This window comes from Gymnoscopelus braueri (genome assembly GCF_963280865.1).
Source record: "Gymnoscopelus braueri genome assembly, chromosome: 15".
Taxonomy (NCBI): Eukaryota; Metazoa; Chordata; class Actinopteri; order Myctophiformes; family Myctophidae; genus Gymnoscopelus; species Gymnoscopelus braueri.
The window spans coordinates 42,310,518-42,329,339 of NC_137620.1; the positions used below are offsets into that span (position 1 = coordinate 42,310,518).

The 18,822-nt window shown below is 41.4% G+C and overlaps 1 protein-coding gene across 1 annotated transcript in view; it reads right to left on the minus strand.

Moving 5' to 3' along the window:
• Nucleotides 1-264: 264 nt before the first annotated feature.
• LOC308102274 (neural cell adhesion molecule 2-like) overlaps nt 265-18,822 on the minus strand; it is a 172,685-nt gene continuing 154,127 nt past the window's right edge. Inside the window, exons 15-16 of the mRNA XM_080451910.1 lie at nt 2,821-3,028; nt 265-1,388 (exon numbers count right to left, since the gene is read on the minus strand). Of these exons, the coding sequence (XP_080308036.1) occupies nt 1,274-1,388; nt 2,821-3,028 (323 nt within the window). The 3' untranslated portion in view covers nt 265-1,273. The remainder of the gene's footprint in view (nt 1,389-2,820; nt 3,029-18,822) is intronic.

Below are 18,822 nucleotides of genomic sequence, written 5' to 3' on the forward strand. Positions count from 1 at the left end.
CTGCTACTGAACAAACACTCTATAGCAATGATTACTATCAGAATATAGTGCTTTAACCTTTTAACAAAAAACGTTTTGTTTTAACCAAAAAATATTACTTACCCTACCTTTAAAACAAGGCAGGGACGCCGCCAGAAGCGAACTCGAGCCGCGTTGAGGCGCGTTGGCCGAGCGAGTGGCCGTGCCGAGCGTTGCGACGTCCGCTTCTGCCGACTCAGCACTGTTTGATTTGCATACCGATAAATCGTAAATCATCCGGGTGGGGGGGGGGGGGGGGGTGAATTGAAAATACCTACAAGCAATGTCTTACAGCTGTAGAAAATGTGTAAAATAATAAAACAAAGTGAAAGTAAATCATCTGTCCTCGTCAGCATGCGACGAGACACGATAGCCCTCGTCGAGTCACTATCTGGCACAGGGGAATCCCGTCGCGTTCAAAACGAAACGGGCGACGCATGGTCAAATCCTAGCCCAATTTGTCGTGGGTGTGGGAATGTGTTGGTATAAACAGCATGAAATAAGCACCTTCCACTCCACAAAAGTAATAATATACAATCAGTCAGTGACTGCCGTCCACAGATGCTATGTTTACAGAATACATACAGTATACAGCAGTAGCCGTTGTAGAAGCCCCACATTTCACTGCTCACTGCCCTACCGCTGCACTGTTGCTTCATGTCTGAGAGGAACTATTCAGAAACATTCAAGTTTTAGTACCAAACGGGGAGGGATGGGGTGGGGGGTCCCAAGTGTTCTTTTGGTGGCAAGGGTTGGGGAGGAGGGGGGGAGGGTAACGCACAAAACCCACAGGACGCGCAAGCATAGGCGCGTGGACGCAGCTTTTCTTCCGCTCCATGTTAACGAATGCAGCCGTTCTCACTGGCAGCGCACGGAGCCCTCACTCGCTCATGTGAAGATTTTTCACGAGTATCGCGAGAGTTCACGATTTTGACCAAAAAAAAGTCCACGCGCGCTTTATTGCGCACGCAGGTTTGCACGTGACCGTTCTCACCAAACCCTGGCCAAACCGGCACGTCTGGTCACCCCTCTATATACAATGCATTTCTATGAGAATACGTGCGGACAAGCTTTTTTCCCCCGCCCACGGGGGAGAAAAAAAATCTCCGCGTGCGCGAGCGGACCGGCCAGTGAGAGCGCGGCCAGTGAGAGCGGCTGCATTCATCGACATGGAGTGGAAGGAAAGCCGCGTCCGTGCGCCTATGCTTGCACGTTCTGTGGGTTCCGCGCCGTATATGGGGAGGTCGTCGGCCTTTTATGCGATGCCGTGGTCCACCTTTGTGTGAATGCTGTTGTCACTGTGCACTTTAATCTCCATCATGTCCGGCTTCAGGGTCTCCTTCCCGTTCTCCTCCTTCAGCGGTAGCTTCCTGTGGCAAACAGGAAACACAACACAACACGACATGGAGATGAGCTCAGTCTGTTTTGTTTTTTGTTTTTTTTGTATAACCATTTAATTGAGACTGTGATAGAAAGCAAACACTTTCACATCCTTCATGACTCTTTCAAAGCTCTGTCTCAGTTTCCTCTGCGTCTTGCAGCAGGGAGGAAGCTTCCAAGTACAACTTCAGCGGGCGAGATCAAAACAGCCTACATCAAACACCAGTGTGGAAAAGACATGAGGATGTCCGCTCCATGTTAACTAGTGCAGCCGTATCTCACTGGCAGCGCATGGACCCCTCCACTCGCGCACATGAAGATTTTTCATTCAAAGTTGTCCATTCAATCTCTTTCCGCATTACATATCTTCGCAGTCTAGGTGGAAATGGGGGGTGGCCTATGTTGATTGTACGATCTTACAATCGATCTCTGCGGTTCAAGACTTATAGGTCAAACGTGGCCTGGTATAGCGCCTGTCGGAGATAATAACGCTAATGCTTGTGGAGAGATGGACACACAAACACAGGGATTAGTAATCATGGCCCTAATTATGGCTCTTTTTAAGAGCAGCGTGTGATTAGAAATGATGACACATTCAGTCTGGATCATTAGTGTTTTACAGACATTAAACAATCAATCCTCAACAAGAATGTTCTCATACTGTCTGTTGTCGCTGTTTGGTGGAAACCTTGTATGTCCAAAACCATTACTTTATGGTAAAAAAAAAAAAACTGTGTTCCAATGGATCCAATGTAGTTATTATTTAGAAACAGTGGTGTAAAATAACTAAGTACATTTACTCAAGTACTGTACTTAAGTACAATTTTGAGGTACTTTTACTTTACTGGAGTATTTCCAATTGTCTATACTTTTACTTCTACTCCACTACATCTCAGAGGCAAATTTTGTACTTTTACTCCACTACAATTATTTGAACACTTTAGTTACTAGTTACTTTGCAGGTATAAATTATTACATTATGAAACACACATTAACTACTTTAGCCCTATTTTATACATAGGCTATTTGAAAATAGCAGATCTACAAGCTCACAACGTGTCGCATCGCGACGCGCTGTGAGCTTGTAGACTTTGTAAGTACATTTTGATACCAACACTTTTATACTTTTACTCAAGTACATTCTTTATTCCGGACTTTTACTTGTAACAGAGTACTTCTACATCGCAGTATTGATACTTTTACTTAAGTAAAACATCTGAGTACTTTTTCCAACACTGCCTACAATGTTCTTAGTCTTGTTTAGCCGGAAGATCAGAGATCGCCAAATACCGATACTTTTACTTAAGTAAAAAAAAGTACCTTTTCCACCACTGCACACATCCACAACTTGCTTTTGTACAGAAAGTATACAAACCGAACCCAGAGGTTTATATATATATATATATATACACATATACTCACAGGTAGGCTGCTTTGCCCTCCTCCATCTCTTTGCCCTTGCCGCTGGTGGTGGTCTTCTTGCTGCGCAGCGTGCGGGCGATGCACATCAGGAGACCACACTGACGCAGGAAGAAACAGCTGACGTCCACCAGCACCAGGAGCAGGAGCACAGCGCCCACACTCAGCCCTACCACCACCCCCAGGCCCAGACCACTGAACAGGGATTCTGCTAAGACAGGGAAACAACACACACACACACGCACGCACGCGCGCACGCACACACACACACACACACACACACACACACACACACACACACACACACACACACACACACACACACACACACACACACACACACACACACACACACACACACACACACACACACACACACACACACACACACACACACACACACACACACACACACACACACAGAAAGAGAGAAAAACACAGTCAATCACACAGGTACTTGAAACGTTTCCAGTGGAAACTCACATAATCCCTACAACCAAACGGTGGCGTAAAGTAACTAAGTACATTTACTCTAGTACTGTACTTATACTGTAAGTACAATTTTGAGGTACTTTTATTTTACTGGAGTATTTCTAACTGTCAATACTGGATTTATTGAATCTATTTTTGTTATTAAATCACCAGTTCTCCAGCACGGACTCCTTCTTTCTTTTAGTACAGGAGAAAGGATAAGGATGACTCTGAAAAGGAAGAGGAAGGTGGTTATAATTGCTATGTGACATGATACGTCAGGAACACCTTGAGGGAATGTGAAGACATTTGGCACGAACTTGAACTCACGGGTGAACTGATTAGAAGTATAGGTGGTCAAATGTCATTGTGACCCCACAAACCACGAGTGGTGTAAAGTAACTAAGTACATTTACTCACATTCACCGTACTTAAGTACAATTTTGAGGTATTTTTACTTTACTGGAGTATTTCCAATTTTCAGTACTTTTACTTCTACTCCACTACATCTCAGAGGCAAATATTGTACTTTTACTCCACTACAATTATTTGAAAACTTGAGTTACTAGTTACGTTGCAGATATAAATGATTATATTATAAATCATACATTAACCACTTTAGCCCTATTTTATACCTGGCCTATTTGACAATAGCAGATCTATAAGCTCACAACGCGTCGCATCGTGTCGCGTTGTGAGCTTGTAGATCTGCTATTTTCAAATGTTTTAGTACTTTACTTTCGGTACTTTAAGTACATTTTGATAACAATACTTTTGTACTTTTACTCAAGTCAATTTTTTATTCCGGACTTTTGCTTGTAACAGGGTACTTCTACATTGCAGTATTGATACTTTTACTTTACAAGTAAAACATTGGAGTATTTCTTCCACCACTGCAAATCACATTCATTAAATTCCTTCCCCATCATGCGTCATCTGTAACCACAATGCTGTGTTTCTAGTTATGCATCTCTTGATAAAAATGACTCTGAATATGACAGTGTGCCTTATGAGAACAGCCTCATCATGAAGGTGTGAGTGCCCTGCAGTGACTGTTTTTTAAAGGCAATATGAATAAGAGTAATAAGAGTGCCTTTAAAATGAATCCTGACCCCCTGGAGAATTGTTGGAAATTCACACTGTTATGTTAACCCATTAAGACCTGGAACTGTGTCATTTTTAGATTTGGGCTAAAAAGCATTATTTTACACTTTGGGCTATTCAAAAATAGCAGATATACAAGCTCATAGCGCGGCACCGAGTGCCGCGCTACGAGCTTGTAGATCTGCTATTTTTGAGAAATCGTGAACATTTGTGCAAATCTTTGAATATATATATTTTTAAAGCGAAAAATTTTAACTCAAATATTTGCTTCTGGGGGTCCCTGGAACAAGATATTTTGATGGGGGTCCGCGGCCAAATACATATAATTTTGGGGGTCCTTGACATGAAAAAGATTGAGCACCACTTGATATAGAAACATATGTTTTTCAGAATACTGTTGAGATTTAGGAGACATGTAGAATCTGCTTCAGGTCTCAATGGGTTAATGCAAGATGCTTATGGACAATGGATAATACTGAGTGGATGAGAGATACAGGCACGGCGAGCGAAAGATGATTGGAAAAGAGTTGAACGGTAAAGACAGTGAGAGAACAGAAGAAAGAAAACAAAAGAAAAGGCAGTGAAAACCAAGACATCTGGTATTAAGGACCTCTAATGAAGATACAGTATTTTTTTCGTAACAGTGAATCGAAGGCGAGATGGGATTTGAAGCTGGTAGAGTGGATCAATATTTTCTCACCAACACAGACTACTACCGTGTTGTATCTCAGCAACTGAAACTTTATCTAGAGTTCATCTGGCTGCCGAAGACGCACTTTCGGACATGGTCAGAACCTCTCGTAGCGCATGTACACGCAAACAGCGATGTTGATTTAGGTATTTTCATTTTGTTGAAAACCTACTCTTATTCATCAAGGTGCAATCTGGGAACCCAGATCCAACTGAAAATGAAAAACAGCGACCTCTGCTGTTTGTTCTATGTCTGTTGGCTCTGGGCGGAAGAAAACGTAACACCAGTGCGCAAGGAAACCGGGGTTTATAGGTCTGCCTTCAGCTTTCACTTCCGGTGGGTGCCACTATGTTTTCATTCCCACTAACAATATTTCTACACGGAACACTAACACCACTTCTCCCAGAGAACATGGATGGTTTTGGTTATAAGCCCACTTGTTTCTATGATGAAAGAGTAAGTTAAAATGTGAATATCTTTCCGTGTTTTTTTTAAAATATATTGACACTTTCGTCGCAAATAAAAACTAGACTAAAATGTTAGTGAGGGATCTAGTGGAGAAGAGATCCAGTAGAACTAAGACAAGTTGTTTCATGTTTGGTTGCGCTCGGGGTGTAGCGCTCTGAAAATAGCAGATCTACAAGCTCGCGCGCGATGCGTTGTGAGCTCGTAGATCGGCTATTTTCAGCATGCAACCAAGTGTAAAATCAGCCATTACGACGCCATCAAGGCACCGCCAACATACATTTTAGTTGACTAAATCAACTGTACATTTAGTCGACTATAATCTTATGATATTTAGTCGACTAAAACTAGACAAAAACTAAAACATTTCAGATGACTAAAACTAAATCAAAATTTGCTGTCAAAATCAACACTATAATGTATAGTCCGTCGCATGACAGTATCGTGTGCAGAAAATAGCCGACCTACAAGCCCTGTGCGACACAATCCTGGAACAAAGTATAAATCGGGCTTTAGAAACTGTGTGGCCGGGGCCATACCATTAATGAAGTCATTTACTAAGTCACTGTGCGTGTGCGAGTGCGTGTGCGTGTGTGGGTGTGTGTGTGTGTGTGTGTGTGTGTGTGTGTGAGAGAGAGGGGTGGGGGGTGGGGGGGGGGGGGAGGGTCTGCACATCCTGGGGCCTGTTCCTCAAAAGGTGAATTAAAAAAGCCTGGCCTTAAGCCAAATCCAGGCTTGACAAAGTCGGGTCCGAAAAGCCTAGTTTATTCCGTTCCTCAGACGCCAAGCCAGGCTGAAAAGGAGCAACTTTGTCGAGCTAGGCTATGTCAAGACAGGCTGTGTCCAGCCAGGATAATGAAGCCAGGCTGAATGGGCGGGGATTCGCCGGCGACGTATTTCTATAAAAGACCATGAACTCGAGCGCAGATTCCTTGAACTTGACCAATCACGGAGTCCAACACCAGAGCAGCGTTCTTCTCTGTGGCTGAATAGCAGCACTGCAGCAGCTCATGAAATCATACAAGGAAGTAAAATGTATTTAAGCAAGAAAGGAAACGCGACCGCAATAAATAGATCCAGGGAGAAAGCATGGCAAAGTATTGCAAGCACACACAGTGTGTGTGTGTGTGTGTGTGTGTGTGTGTGTGTGTGTGTGTGTGTGTGTGTGTGTGTGTGTTTGAGACGGACGCCGTCGGACGGGCAACGGGACGAACTGGACGAACGGGAACGGGACGGGGGGGGACGGGGGGGGGGTGTACTGCTACGGGGGCCACAACGGGACAGGACGGGACAGGACGGGACGGGACGGGACGGGACGGGACGGGGGGGTTGAACGCGACAGGGGGCCGTGACGGGATGAGCGGGGGGGACGGGACGGGACGAGACACGCAATAAATAACCCCACATTTGCAAGACCACTTTGGTAGAGGTTTGGGTTGTGTAGTTACCTTGCCATCATGATGTAACTCCAAAGGTGGACAAGAAATAAAAAATAATTTCTCCATTGACTAGAAATTGATAATTTAAAATATGCTCCTCATTGACTTACAAAGAGGCTCCTTTAAACCCTTAACTAATAATTTTTATATATATATATTTATATATATATATATATATATATATATATATATATATATATATATATATATATATATATATATATATATATATATATATATATATATAAAAATTATTAGTTACGGGTATATGTGTGTGTATGTATGTGTCAGACATTTTTTATAATATTTAAAAAAAAATGTAATATATTATCAAACATCTAACAACAAGATGAACTATAGTGTTAACTATAACAGAGTGACAATTACATATCACATGAGTCATTGTGAAACAATTATGATTATGATTCATGGTCACATACTATTTCAGTAATTAATTTGATTATATCTTATTTCATTTTATTTGAATGCAGGGTCATTAAAATGAGTCCATATACAAACACATGTTTTGAATTAACTGTGGAAAAACTTGAAGAACAAGGCACTAGATTAAGTAAGCTTGGCTGTTAGCCTGCTCCTGACCAGGCTAACTTCACAGCTAAATTGCCATGGTAACTAAGCTAGGCTTGCTTCAATTCTCTTTTGAGGAATCGGATAAGGCTAAACTTAGCCAGGGTGAACTGGCTAAACTAATCTTCAAGATAATTCACCTTTTGAGGAACCGACTCAGCTCTAATCCTGGCTAAATTAAGCCAGGATAGGTGGAAAAGCCAGGCTTTAGGAACAGGCCCCTGGTCTGTGACAGAGGGAGGGCTGGCCATCAATCTCTTTAATAGAATCCTGTGAGCCAGCATTAAACAACAGTAATACTACTCTGTCTGAGTCGGGGCCGACCCAACGGGCCCCCAGAGGATCCACACTACCATCACTCACATCCTCCATTATTACTCGCCCGTCCTTTTCCTGCTCGTGGGGCCAAATTAGCTTCTGTTGACCATCCTTAATTCTTAGTCTTGTTGGAGATAATGGTAGGGGTGAACTTTGACCCAGCGTGAAGCGTCTTCAATTAAAAGTGAGCGTTTTCCTTTGTCTTTATTAAGTCAAGAGAGCAGATGAGAGAGTTAATGAAAAACATTTTTTTTTTTTTTTTTGCCAGATGAGCAAGAAGTTATTTTTTCCTTCTTTTTTTTTTACTCTCTTTGATCATTTCAAGCAGCTCTACCTTTGAGCTTTTAATTGGGAAAGATGTGCTACTCTTTCATAACGCAAATAACATCTTGTGTTCATACACACACATTATAATCAGAATATAAATACAAAAAAACTATATTTTAAAGAGCCTGACAAACACACTTGGAAATGGGACATAGTGGGGGGGAAAAAAGTCTTCCACGCATTCTGTATGGAGGTGTTGATTTTGTCGACTACTACCTTTTTTCACTGACGAAAACTAAATAAAAACGAAATAAAAACTAAGCTATGGTGACTAAAACTAAGACTAAATATATTGACAATTTCGTCAACAAATAAAAACGGATGAGACGCCATCCCCCAAAAAAAAAAGTCACTTCCGTCGACTCCTATTATTAGGATTTGTAGAAAAACACATCGAGCTCGGATTTCTTCTTTTTTTTTGCTTGAATGAATGGTGGTGAATGTGTGAACCTACAGGGCCATAAATAACATCATTCAGTAGGCTCGCTAACGCTAGCCATCCAACACACTGATCTGGGAGCCATTCATATGCGTCTCACTGACAATATCAGCTCATTACAGCCTGAGCACTGATTGACTCTGCGCTCGATTAGATCTGAGGCGGCTCGCCGCTCGACTGATGATGACTGAGCGGGCACTCATTGATCGGGGGAAGTTAGCAGGTGTTAATGCTTTGTGGGATAATCAGAATCGCTAACGACCGCAAGAAGAGGGATATTTCCTGAGCCGCTCGATAATTGAGCATTTAATTTCCGAAGAGGAGCGAGCGAAGGTTTGTCTGGACGAGCTCCAGAGATAAGTAAACATCGTCATTACATCTTATCTGTTCGTATTGAAGAGGAATTGCTTCTCACTGAAGCGCCGAGCAATAACACCCCGATGGGATTCGAGTACACTCGAGGGAAAGAATTCTTCCCAAGATAAAAGCAAACAGCGTTAAAACCTCAAACACTTCAACTTCTTTAAAAGCAAATTTCCACTTTGTAGAGGTTTGGGTTTGCTTTGGTGTGACTACAAACATTATTAATCTCCTCACGGACTTACAGTACATTGCATGGTGAAAAACAGATCTCGAAAGCACAAGCACAAACAAACGCAAACAAAGCAGATTATGCCAATATGTAACGTGTAAAAAATGCCAACTTCACATCAATTTAATTTTTTTACTAAGAAGAAGATCCAGATGAGCAGATCCTGATCTTTAGTAAAATCAACAGCAAGTTGACATTTTTATAGTTTTTTAAAAAATATTTAAGTAAGAGTCTCCGTCATTTTAATACTGAAGTATAACACACATTCTGTGTGTAAACGTGAAAAATGGATGTCACAGTGAAAATGGCAGTGCTGAAAAAGACACCATACCAGGCCATGAGTCGAATCCAGTCAAATCCAAACTCACACCGTCACCAAAGTAGGTCTGAAGCCACAACCATGCTGTGCTAGCAGCACCAAGCAGCAGTCAGGGAGACATTTAAGAGCTCATTCTGTTGCTAATGGCTTGTGCAACTGTTGGTGAGCTATTTTGGCAGAGACATTATTGGCTGTGGAAACAGGGCTCTGTACTGCTCCAGGTGCCTCTAAGAAGACACACCACACAGCAAGCGTTATAAAGAGGAAAGCACCCTGCTTTGCAGTAGGGTTGTACAACACAATGGTCCACAACAGACAACTGAGGCCATCCAACTGAGGCCATCCGTCATTTTAAGTTTTGTTTTTTCTTTTCATAAATGAATGCCCTATTTTTTGCATATGAAAACGTGTGGCACAAAATAAAACAAATCTGAAAAATATGATAATATAATATGCCCAAATTGGGGACACCAGGTTAAAAGTGGTAAAGTATGTCGGTTTCCAACCCTGAAACATGACTGTCATATCATGACAGTCATGTCAAGTCATGATCCTGTTTTTTGAAAATTTTACATTTACAACCAGTACATCTACATAAACGTTCAGATTTCAAACACGGATGTTACGGATGTTAAAGCGCCCGGGGTTTAATTACCCGTATCTTCCGTATTGCCGACCATTTTCTCAGAATAAAAAATAAGGAAAATGGCCGTCGATCGGATTAAAATGCTTTCTATTGAACAATACGGAAGATACGGGTACTTAGACCCAGGCGCTTTAACTTGTAACATCCGTGGCCGGGGGGTCAGCACTTTATATTTGAAATCTGAACGTTTATGTAGATGTACTGGTTGTAAATGTATAAACATTAAAAAAAACAGGAACAAATATAGCGTCATGACGCTTGTGACAGACGAGCGCCATGTGAACCATGGCTAGTTGGTTTTATAAATATAATTATACTAGACCATACCCGTGGGGGGATATCCACACATGATCTGGCAACCCGGGAGCCAGCGAACACAAAAACGCTAATAAACAGCTGAGACTTCGTGTAATCGGAAAACGGGCTTCGCTGTTAGGTGCACATGGTAATGGTCAATGGCTGTGTGCAAATTCAGATCAGCCACTGAGGAGAACCGGGCAGAACAATTTTGGCCTCACCACCACGACACCATGCACCCACACACTACAGAGGTTTGTCAAATTATAGGAGGCATATAAGAGCTTGTGTAAGTCCCTGTGACATATTTAGTGTCATTTCCAGGGGGTGTACTTGTACATCGTGGCTGGGGGATGTACTTACACATCACGCTGCTTCACACTACAAGAAAACAGTTGACAAGCTCCTGCCCTATAGGCCACATGGCTCTGGAACCGTTGGTTCTCAAGGCTACGTACTTCAGAGCTTGTGAAATAATAACTATATTGGATGCATGTCTTTTAAAAGTAATTTAGTTTACTTTTTTTAAATCTTTGTATCCATTTATGTTTTTCATCTTTTACTTGGACTGTGCTCTTTGGATTGATTTTGTGATCTCATTAAATGTCTGCTAGTTTAACCTGCAGACCTTTTAACTCTTATGTTTTATCATCTTGGCCACATGCAGGCTAAAGGATTTAGTTTTCCCCTCTCTCTGTGAGTGTGTGTGTGTGTCTGTCTGCAGTTATCTCACACACAACACATCTGTGTCCCATGTCAGTCTAATCAGTTGGTAACAGGGTAAAGGTAGCACCAAATAAGCGGTTGTCCTGAAAATGAAAATAAGGGTGTAAAAGCAGTGGTTCTTCACAAGGGCTCTGGGGACCCCCAGAGGTCCTTGAGGGAGCTCCAGGGGGGTCCCCAGCAAAATCTGTTTAACCACTTTAACCCTATTAGTTTTACATTGGCTAATAGAAAATAGCTATTCTAAAAGCTCAAAACGCACCGTGATGCGATGCTTTGTGAGCTATCGTAATTCTATTCTATTTTAGAAGAATAATAAGTAAAAAAAACACTATAATCTTGACAAACACAAATCTCTAACAACACAAATCTTGAATAGGGGTCCCTGGCACAAAATATTGTTTTTTTTAAATGGACCACTGGTGTAAAGAATAATAAGCTCTATATTATTATTATTAATAATAACAATATTAACTAGAAATATTGTTCCTGAAGAAACAATGTGGGCTCGCTTTAAAGCCAAAAAAACTGTAGTTATAAAAAGTACAAATTCAGTTTGACTTGGTAAACAATTAACAAATGTTTTATACTTTTTGATATATTTCACATCATCCAGAGCCCCATGTCAAAGAGGCTCTGGTTGGGCAGAAACCTTGCCCACATAATGGGTTCATAAACCATAGATATGTCACACTACCATGTGGTTCTCAAAGTGGGGTCCGAATGGACCCTTATACAGGTCTGTAACTCTGAGAGCGTACACATGATGGAACCAAATGGACCCATATGGGTCCATTTGGTTCCATGTGTACGCTCTCAGAGTTATGGGTGTCTTAGAAATTAAATAAATGGTTGAGAATCACTGTCATAGACGACCGATGTCCCATCCTTTTTTTCCCCATTGCATTGCTTTTTGATAATTACAATGAAAATGTATGAGTGCAGATGATTCATGTAAATGGGGGAGAGATAAAAGCATTCATTTGGATTAGCTGCCATCATTTCCCGTAAAGAGCCTCTGTGGATATCTCACAAAGGGCTTTGATTACATTACTGTGCGGCTTGCACCAATAACACACGTACCGTACGATTTCTCTAATCAAGTATTTAGCAGGGGAACAAAAAGGATGCACGACATGAACAAAAAAAGAATGCACAATGTCACTCGCACCATCGTCACCTCTACACTGTAGTTACTGGGTCAGTTTCAGTGGTGTAAAGTAACTAAGTACATTTACTTAAGTACTGTACTTAAGTACAATTTTGAGGTACTTTTACTTTACTGGAGTTTTTCCAATTGTCTATACTTTTACTTCTACTCCACTACATCTCAGAGGCAAATATTGTACTTTTACTCCACTACAATTATTTGAAAACTTTAGTTACTAGTTACTTTGCAGATATAAATCCTTGTATCATAAAACATACATTAACCACTTTAGCCCTATTTTATACCTAGGCTAATAGCAGATCTACAAGCTCACAACGCGTCGCGATGCGACGCGTTGTGAGCTTGTAGATCTGCTATTTTCAAACATTTTAGTACTTTTACTTTTGGTACTTTAAGTACATTTTGATATCAATACACTTTTGTACTTTTACTCAAGTAAATTTGGAATTCCGGACTTTTACTTGTAAGAGAGTACTTCTACATTGCAGTATTGATACTTTTACTTAAGTAAAACATTTGTGTACCTTTTCCACCACCGCTCTTTCCCATATTATCGTCATGGCAACACAGCAGAAAGACTGAGACGCGGACAAGCGACCACGTTTCCCTACACGGTCAAACTAATAAAACTCCATTTGGTTGCCTGTGTGTAGTGTACTCTCTCAGAGTTAAATTAATCCATGATTTGACTGCGTTATGGATCAAGGAGCCTCACCGGCAGAACAATGCAAAACCTAAGCGGAGACAGAGAGCGTTATTGATTTAGAGGAGGCCAAAACGACCAGAGGAAGGTAAAGAGCTAATTGAAACCTCACCAAGGGCAACGTCTCAATCAATGACACTTTACTTTCACACAAAGCAGAGGAGGTGATAAAAAGAGGAAGGAAAGGAGGGGAGTGTAGGGGAGGGGAGGAAAAGGGTGAGAAATGGGCAGACAATGAAGGATACATGGAAATCCGGTGGAGGTAGATAGATAGATAGACCTTTATTGATCCCACGGGGGGGAATTCACTTGTCATGGCAGCATCGCACTTGTGAAACACAGTTACAGAAAAAAAGTTAATTAAACTTTTAGATTTAATTGATTATGAAAAGTAATCAATTTAAAATAATAATCAATAATGAATCAAAAATCTAAATAGCCATTTTCACTACTTTTATGCGACACTTGCGCAACACAGCTATATATATATATATATATATATATATATATATATATATATATATATATATATAAACATATGTCACAGGTAAATTGGCATTCCAGGTAAATTGGAAGTGGAGCGCTTGTTTTTAGGCTTGGGGCGGGGCTGCGATGCGAGGACGACATTATGGATATACGTACATACCAGCCTCAGTGGCGCACTTTGTTAATCATTGGACTCACCATCCACTATCACTGGGAGTCTGGGTTTGACTCCCGCTTGGGAGTCGCCAAACGCTAGTCTGCTAGTCGCCAAACGCCGTCCGAGTTATGTACCGATAGGCACAGAATCGTAAATGATGTTGTGGGGACTGTGTTTCTCTATGGTTTGCCCCAACTGCCACTCACTGCACTAACATAGCCCGCCAGCCCCGCCTCCTCAGGCTCGGCCCCTTGTGCTTCAACTGCATGGAATAAGGCTGTTCGCGGGTGTGTGCGCGCATGCGTGTGTGCGTGCTCGTTTGTGCGCGTGTGCATGCGTGCGTGGTGTGGGACTCATGTCTGGCTTGCATTGCCCTCTAGCGTTGGTTCTACAGAATTGCCTGGGGGGCGGTGAAAACAAGTGCTTCTTTTCCAATGTACCTGGAATGCCAATTTACCTGTAACATATATATATATATATATATATATATATATATATATATAACAGAATAATTGCTAAGATAAATACAGATAGTTGGAGCCCTAGTAAAACTATTTATTTGTTAAATAATAATTAAAAACGAGTATGCTAAGCAGGTATTTACGCACAGGGATTGGGAATGAAGTACCAGAAACCAGGAGATTTAGGTATAGCCTACTAACTAACAGAGTGGGAATTGAAGTTGGCCGTGAAATATAGAAGTCACATGTACAGGATGAACACATCACTCAGTACCACGGACATCCTGCAGGGTTCGTCGCAACAAGTGCGCACACATTACGTGTGTATGTATAGCGTTGCTGTTGGGCAGGAACGTTGCATCTCCACATTTCATGTTTTTATGTTTTCTTTTAAGTAAATTAATGCCCTACTTTATACTTTGTCCCAAGTGTCGTGTTAAAACAAACAGCCAATCTACGCGCTCACAATGCGTTGGATGCAGTATGCTGAGAGAGAGAGAGAGAGAGAGAGAGATGAGAAAGGGGGGGAGGAAGAGAGGGGGGAGGGAGGGAGGAGGGGGGAGAGAGAGAGAGAGAGAGAGAGAGAGAGAGAGAGAGAGAGAGAGAGAGAGAGAGAGAGAGAGAGAGAGAGAGAGAGAGAGAGAGTTAACAAAAGTAAGGGAACAGTAATGAATGAGTGAGTAATTGTTCCAAACACTTGTGTTGTTTATTACCTGCTATTGGTACAGTTCTTTACATGGCTCTCTATCCTTTATTGCCTTATTAGCTGAACAGCTCTTGGCGGTTACTCCTCTTCAAACAAACACATTAAGCAAAAAGCTTGTTTTTTTTCCTCTGCGCTCTCTCCCTCTGTACCCCCCCCCCCCCCCCATTTCCCATGATGCAACACAACTCCGCTCGCTCGCTAACAAGAGAGGACAGCCAATCAAAGTTAACCGCCTTGAGCTCACCGTTAGCCTGGGTCTTGTTTTGTTCTGTTTGAGAAGCAGCGCACAACCTCACAGGCAATTTAGCCGCTGCAGTAATGACAGAGGCAATAACGCTCGCCATGCAGCCACGGCAGCATAAATGTCTGTGCGGTAACACGCTGCAGGAGGTGAGGAAATTACAAGCTCACAAACAACACCTCTCTCCCTTTGTCTCTTTTAGCCTTACATCTCTGCGTGAATGCAGGAGCTCTGCAGGGGGTGGGGGCAGGCTGCCAGACACATCTGAGTTATGGAATAAAAACTAAAACATTTCATTACAGTCTTCTTCTTCTTCTTCTTCTTTCGGCTAGTTCCCATCGGGGTCGTCACAAACAGATCTCTCTCACTGCATCCATAAACCTCCTCTTTGGCCAGCTCCTTCTTCTCTGGACCTGGCACATCTTCAGCATCCCTCCTCTGCACATGTCCAAACAGTGGTGGAAAGTAACTAAGTACATTTACTTAAGTACTGTACTTAAAGTAAAATTCTGAGGTATTTGTACTTTACTTGAGTATTTCCAATTTCCAATACTTTTACTTCTACTCCACTACAATTATTTAAAAACGTTAGTTACTAGTTACTTTTCATATTAAAATTATTATATTATAAAACATACATTAACCACTTCAGCCCTATTTTATACATAGGCTATTTGAAAATAGCCGATCTACAAGCTCGAGCTACGAGTCTGTAGATCTGCTATTTTCAAATATTTTAGTACTTTTACTTTTGGTACTTTAAGTATATTTTGATACCAATACTTTTGTACATTTACTCAAGTAAATTTTGAATTCCGGACTTTTACTTGTAACAGAGTACTTCTACATTGCAGTATTGATACTTTTACTTAAGTAAAACATTTGAGTACTTTTTTCCACCACTGTGTCCAAACCATCTTAACCACCACTCTCTTGTTTTATCTACAAACCATCTAACCGGGGCTGACCCTCAAATGTAGTCTGATCCTGTCACTCCTAATGGGAATCATATGGGAAGCATATGCCGCCTCCAGCTCTGCCTCCTGTCTTTTCCTCAGTTTTCGCCGCCGTTTCCAAGCCGTACTGCATCACTGGTCTCACTACCGTCTTATACATCTTCCCACTCACTTTCGCTGATACCCTTCTGTCACAAATAACTCCTGACACGTTCCTACCATCTGCTCCACCCTGCCTGCACTCTCTTCTCCACCTCTCTTCCACAACTCCAGTAACTTTGGAGATAGATGACCCCAGGTATTTGAATTCCACCTTCGCCACCACTACTCCTTGCATCCTCACCATTGTCATCCACTGTCCTCCATTGGTGGAAAGTAACTAAGTAGTATGCAACAATACTTAAAAGTAATGTACTTTTAAGTATGTGTTTTAGGTAACTCTTACTTTACATACATTTTTCAAACTTCAAATCCGTCTCCAACTAGAAAGATGTGTTCTCTCATCTCAGGATACTGCAAGATCGTAGCCTACTCCCTTATAGGGCGCAACAGTTAATTGATATAATCAATTATGAAGAATAGTCTATAATCAAACTAATATTACATTTTATTTTATTTTGGGCATGTCATTATAGGGGAAAAGGAAAACAAAAGGGAAAAAAAGTAAACAATGGTGAAGATTTTGTGAACTTTACTGAAAAGTAATCGACAGAAACATCGCTATAAGGAGATATTGGATAGTTGCAGCCCTAGTTCTCCCCAATGGCGGGGACGTCATTCCGAAGGACGCAAGTCCGTTCTTTTGTGTTCTCGGTATCCCTCGTCATCTCTGCCTTGGGAGCTTGGCTCTGCTAGATATGCTGTGAAGTTAATGCTGCTTTCTGCCCCCTGGCTGCGAGCTAATCTCTGTGATGACGTTACAAAGAAACCTCGTCTATGTGTTGGTTTGTTGGCTTATACAACAGCCTGTCTGTTAGCCTTTAAGCTAAAACAAAATAAAAGTAGCTTATCTCTACATGCAGGAACTGCATGGAACACAGACTGCGTTTGGTACAGATCTGTCAAACAGCCCAGGGAATAATTTCACAGGTTTCATTTCCATACTCAGATATTTTTAGTTTGAAAAGCCTGGCACCTATACACTTAGTGACAGCTAGCTTAAATTAAGGTATTTAAAAAAGAAAAGAGATAAGCGCCTTAAAATCCTTGTTTGACAAAATGACAAGATACGAAACTCTGTATTGTAGAGATAATTAAAAAAAATAATAAACCAGGTAATCCTTTCACTTGTCCTCCATCGCACTTCCAAAATACCTAGCTACCAAGACAACTGAAACAGAAAGGTGGGATCAGAAAAGGAGCAGGCGAATAGAGAAAAGAAGGAAGGGAGAGCACGAGTAGAGAGGATAACGGGTAAGAGGGTAGTGTTGAGCAGCGATTCGTTGGGCCCACAGGTTAGGACAACAGCAATCTGGGAACCCATCGCCAAATAAAAAGGAAAAACAGCGCCCTCTGCTGTTTTTTACTCTGAAATGTTACTAACTTTCCGTGGTTTTGTCGGCTTCGAGGACGCTATTGTTAAATGAGTTTCGGCTTGTTTCTAGTGGGGAAGGAACGGCACACACGTAAATCCCGCCCACTACATTTGATTGGGTAAAGCGCTGCCTGCTTCCTGATCTTATAGCACGCCCACTTGAAACCAACGCGCATGGGTTGTCAACACGGCTACCGACAGATTCAAACGCAGAGCAGAATCTGTTGTTGAGAGATTAGGACGACAGAGGTCTGAGGAGAGACTTCAGCACCATGGACAGTGCATAGCCCTTGGCCAGATGATTAAGGGAAGGTACAGCATGAGCCAGTCAGTGGTGGAAAAAGTACACAAATGTTTTCTTAAGTACAAGTATCAATACTGCAATGCAGAAGTACTCTGTTATAAGTAAAAGTCTGGAATTTAAAATTGACTTGAGTAAAAGTACAAAAGTATTGGTATAAAAATGTACTTAAAGTACCAAAGTACTAAAATGTTTGAAAATAGCAGATCTACAAGTAGTAGATCGGCTATTTTCAAATAGTCTAAGTATAAAATAGGGCTAAAGTGGCTTTATAATGTAATATATTTATATATGCAAAGTAACTAGTAACTCAAGTTTTAGCCTAAATATGTCTATATAGGCTAAATATCTTTTTTTACACAATAAAAAAGGTTGCGTGGTCTTTGATGGCCAGATGTGAGTTATTGGGGGCTAGCTACTGTAAATAATAATAAAGAAATCGCCGGGTTATTGTGTAAAAAAAAACATATTTAGCCACCTGCCCGAATGCTCCCGCCCACTGTAAAAAAAGATCGCGAAAATTGCTAAAACTCATCTAAACACTCATCTAAACAATCTAAACATAAACCTTGGTTGTAAAAAAAAAAGAAGTCCTTTAAGTACAGTACTCAAGTAAAGTTACGTTACTGTCCACCACTGAGTCACACTTTGGCACATGGAGTCTTCTGCTAGCAGAGGTTGGTATTCAGAACAGCATTGAGAGTCCACATTGATTTTTTGTGTTGCTTCCTTCATGACTGTACAGGCTCTGCATGGCCTCAAATAGTCTTTCTTCCTCATTATCTTCCAGAGCTGTTTTGTTCATGCTGGCAAGCCTGCTTTTCAGTCGCACAGTTAGGGAGCCAAAACCATGGTGTAATTCTGTACTGT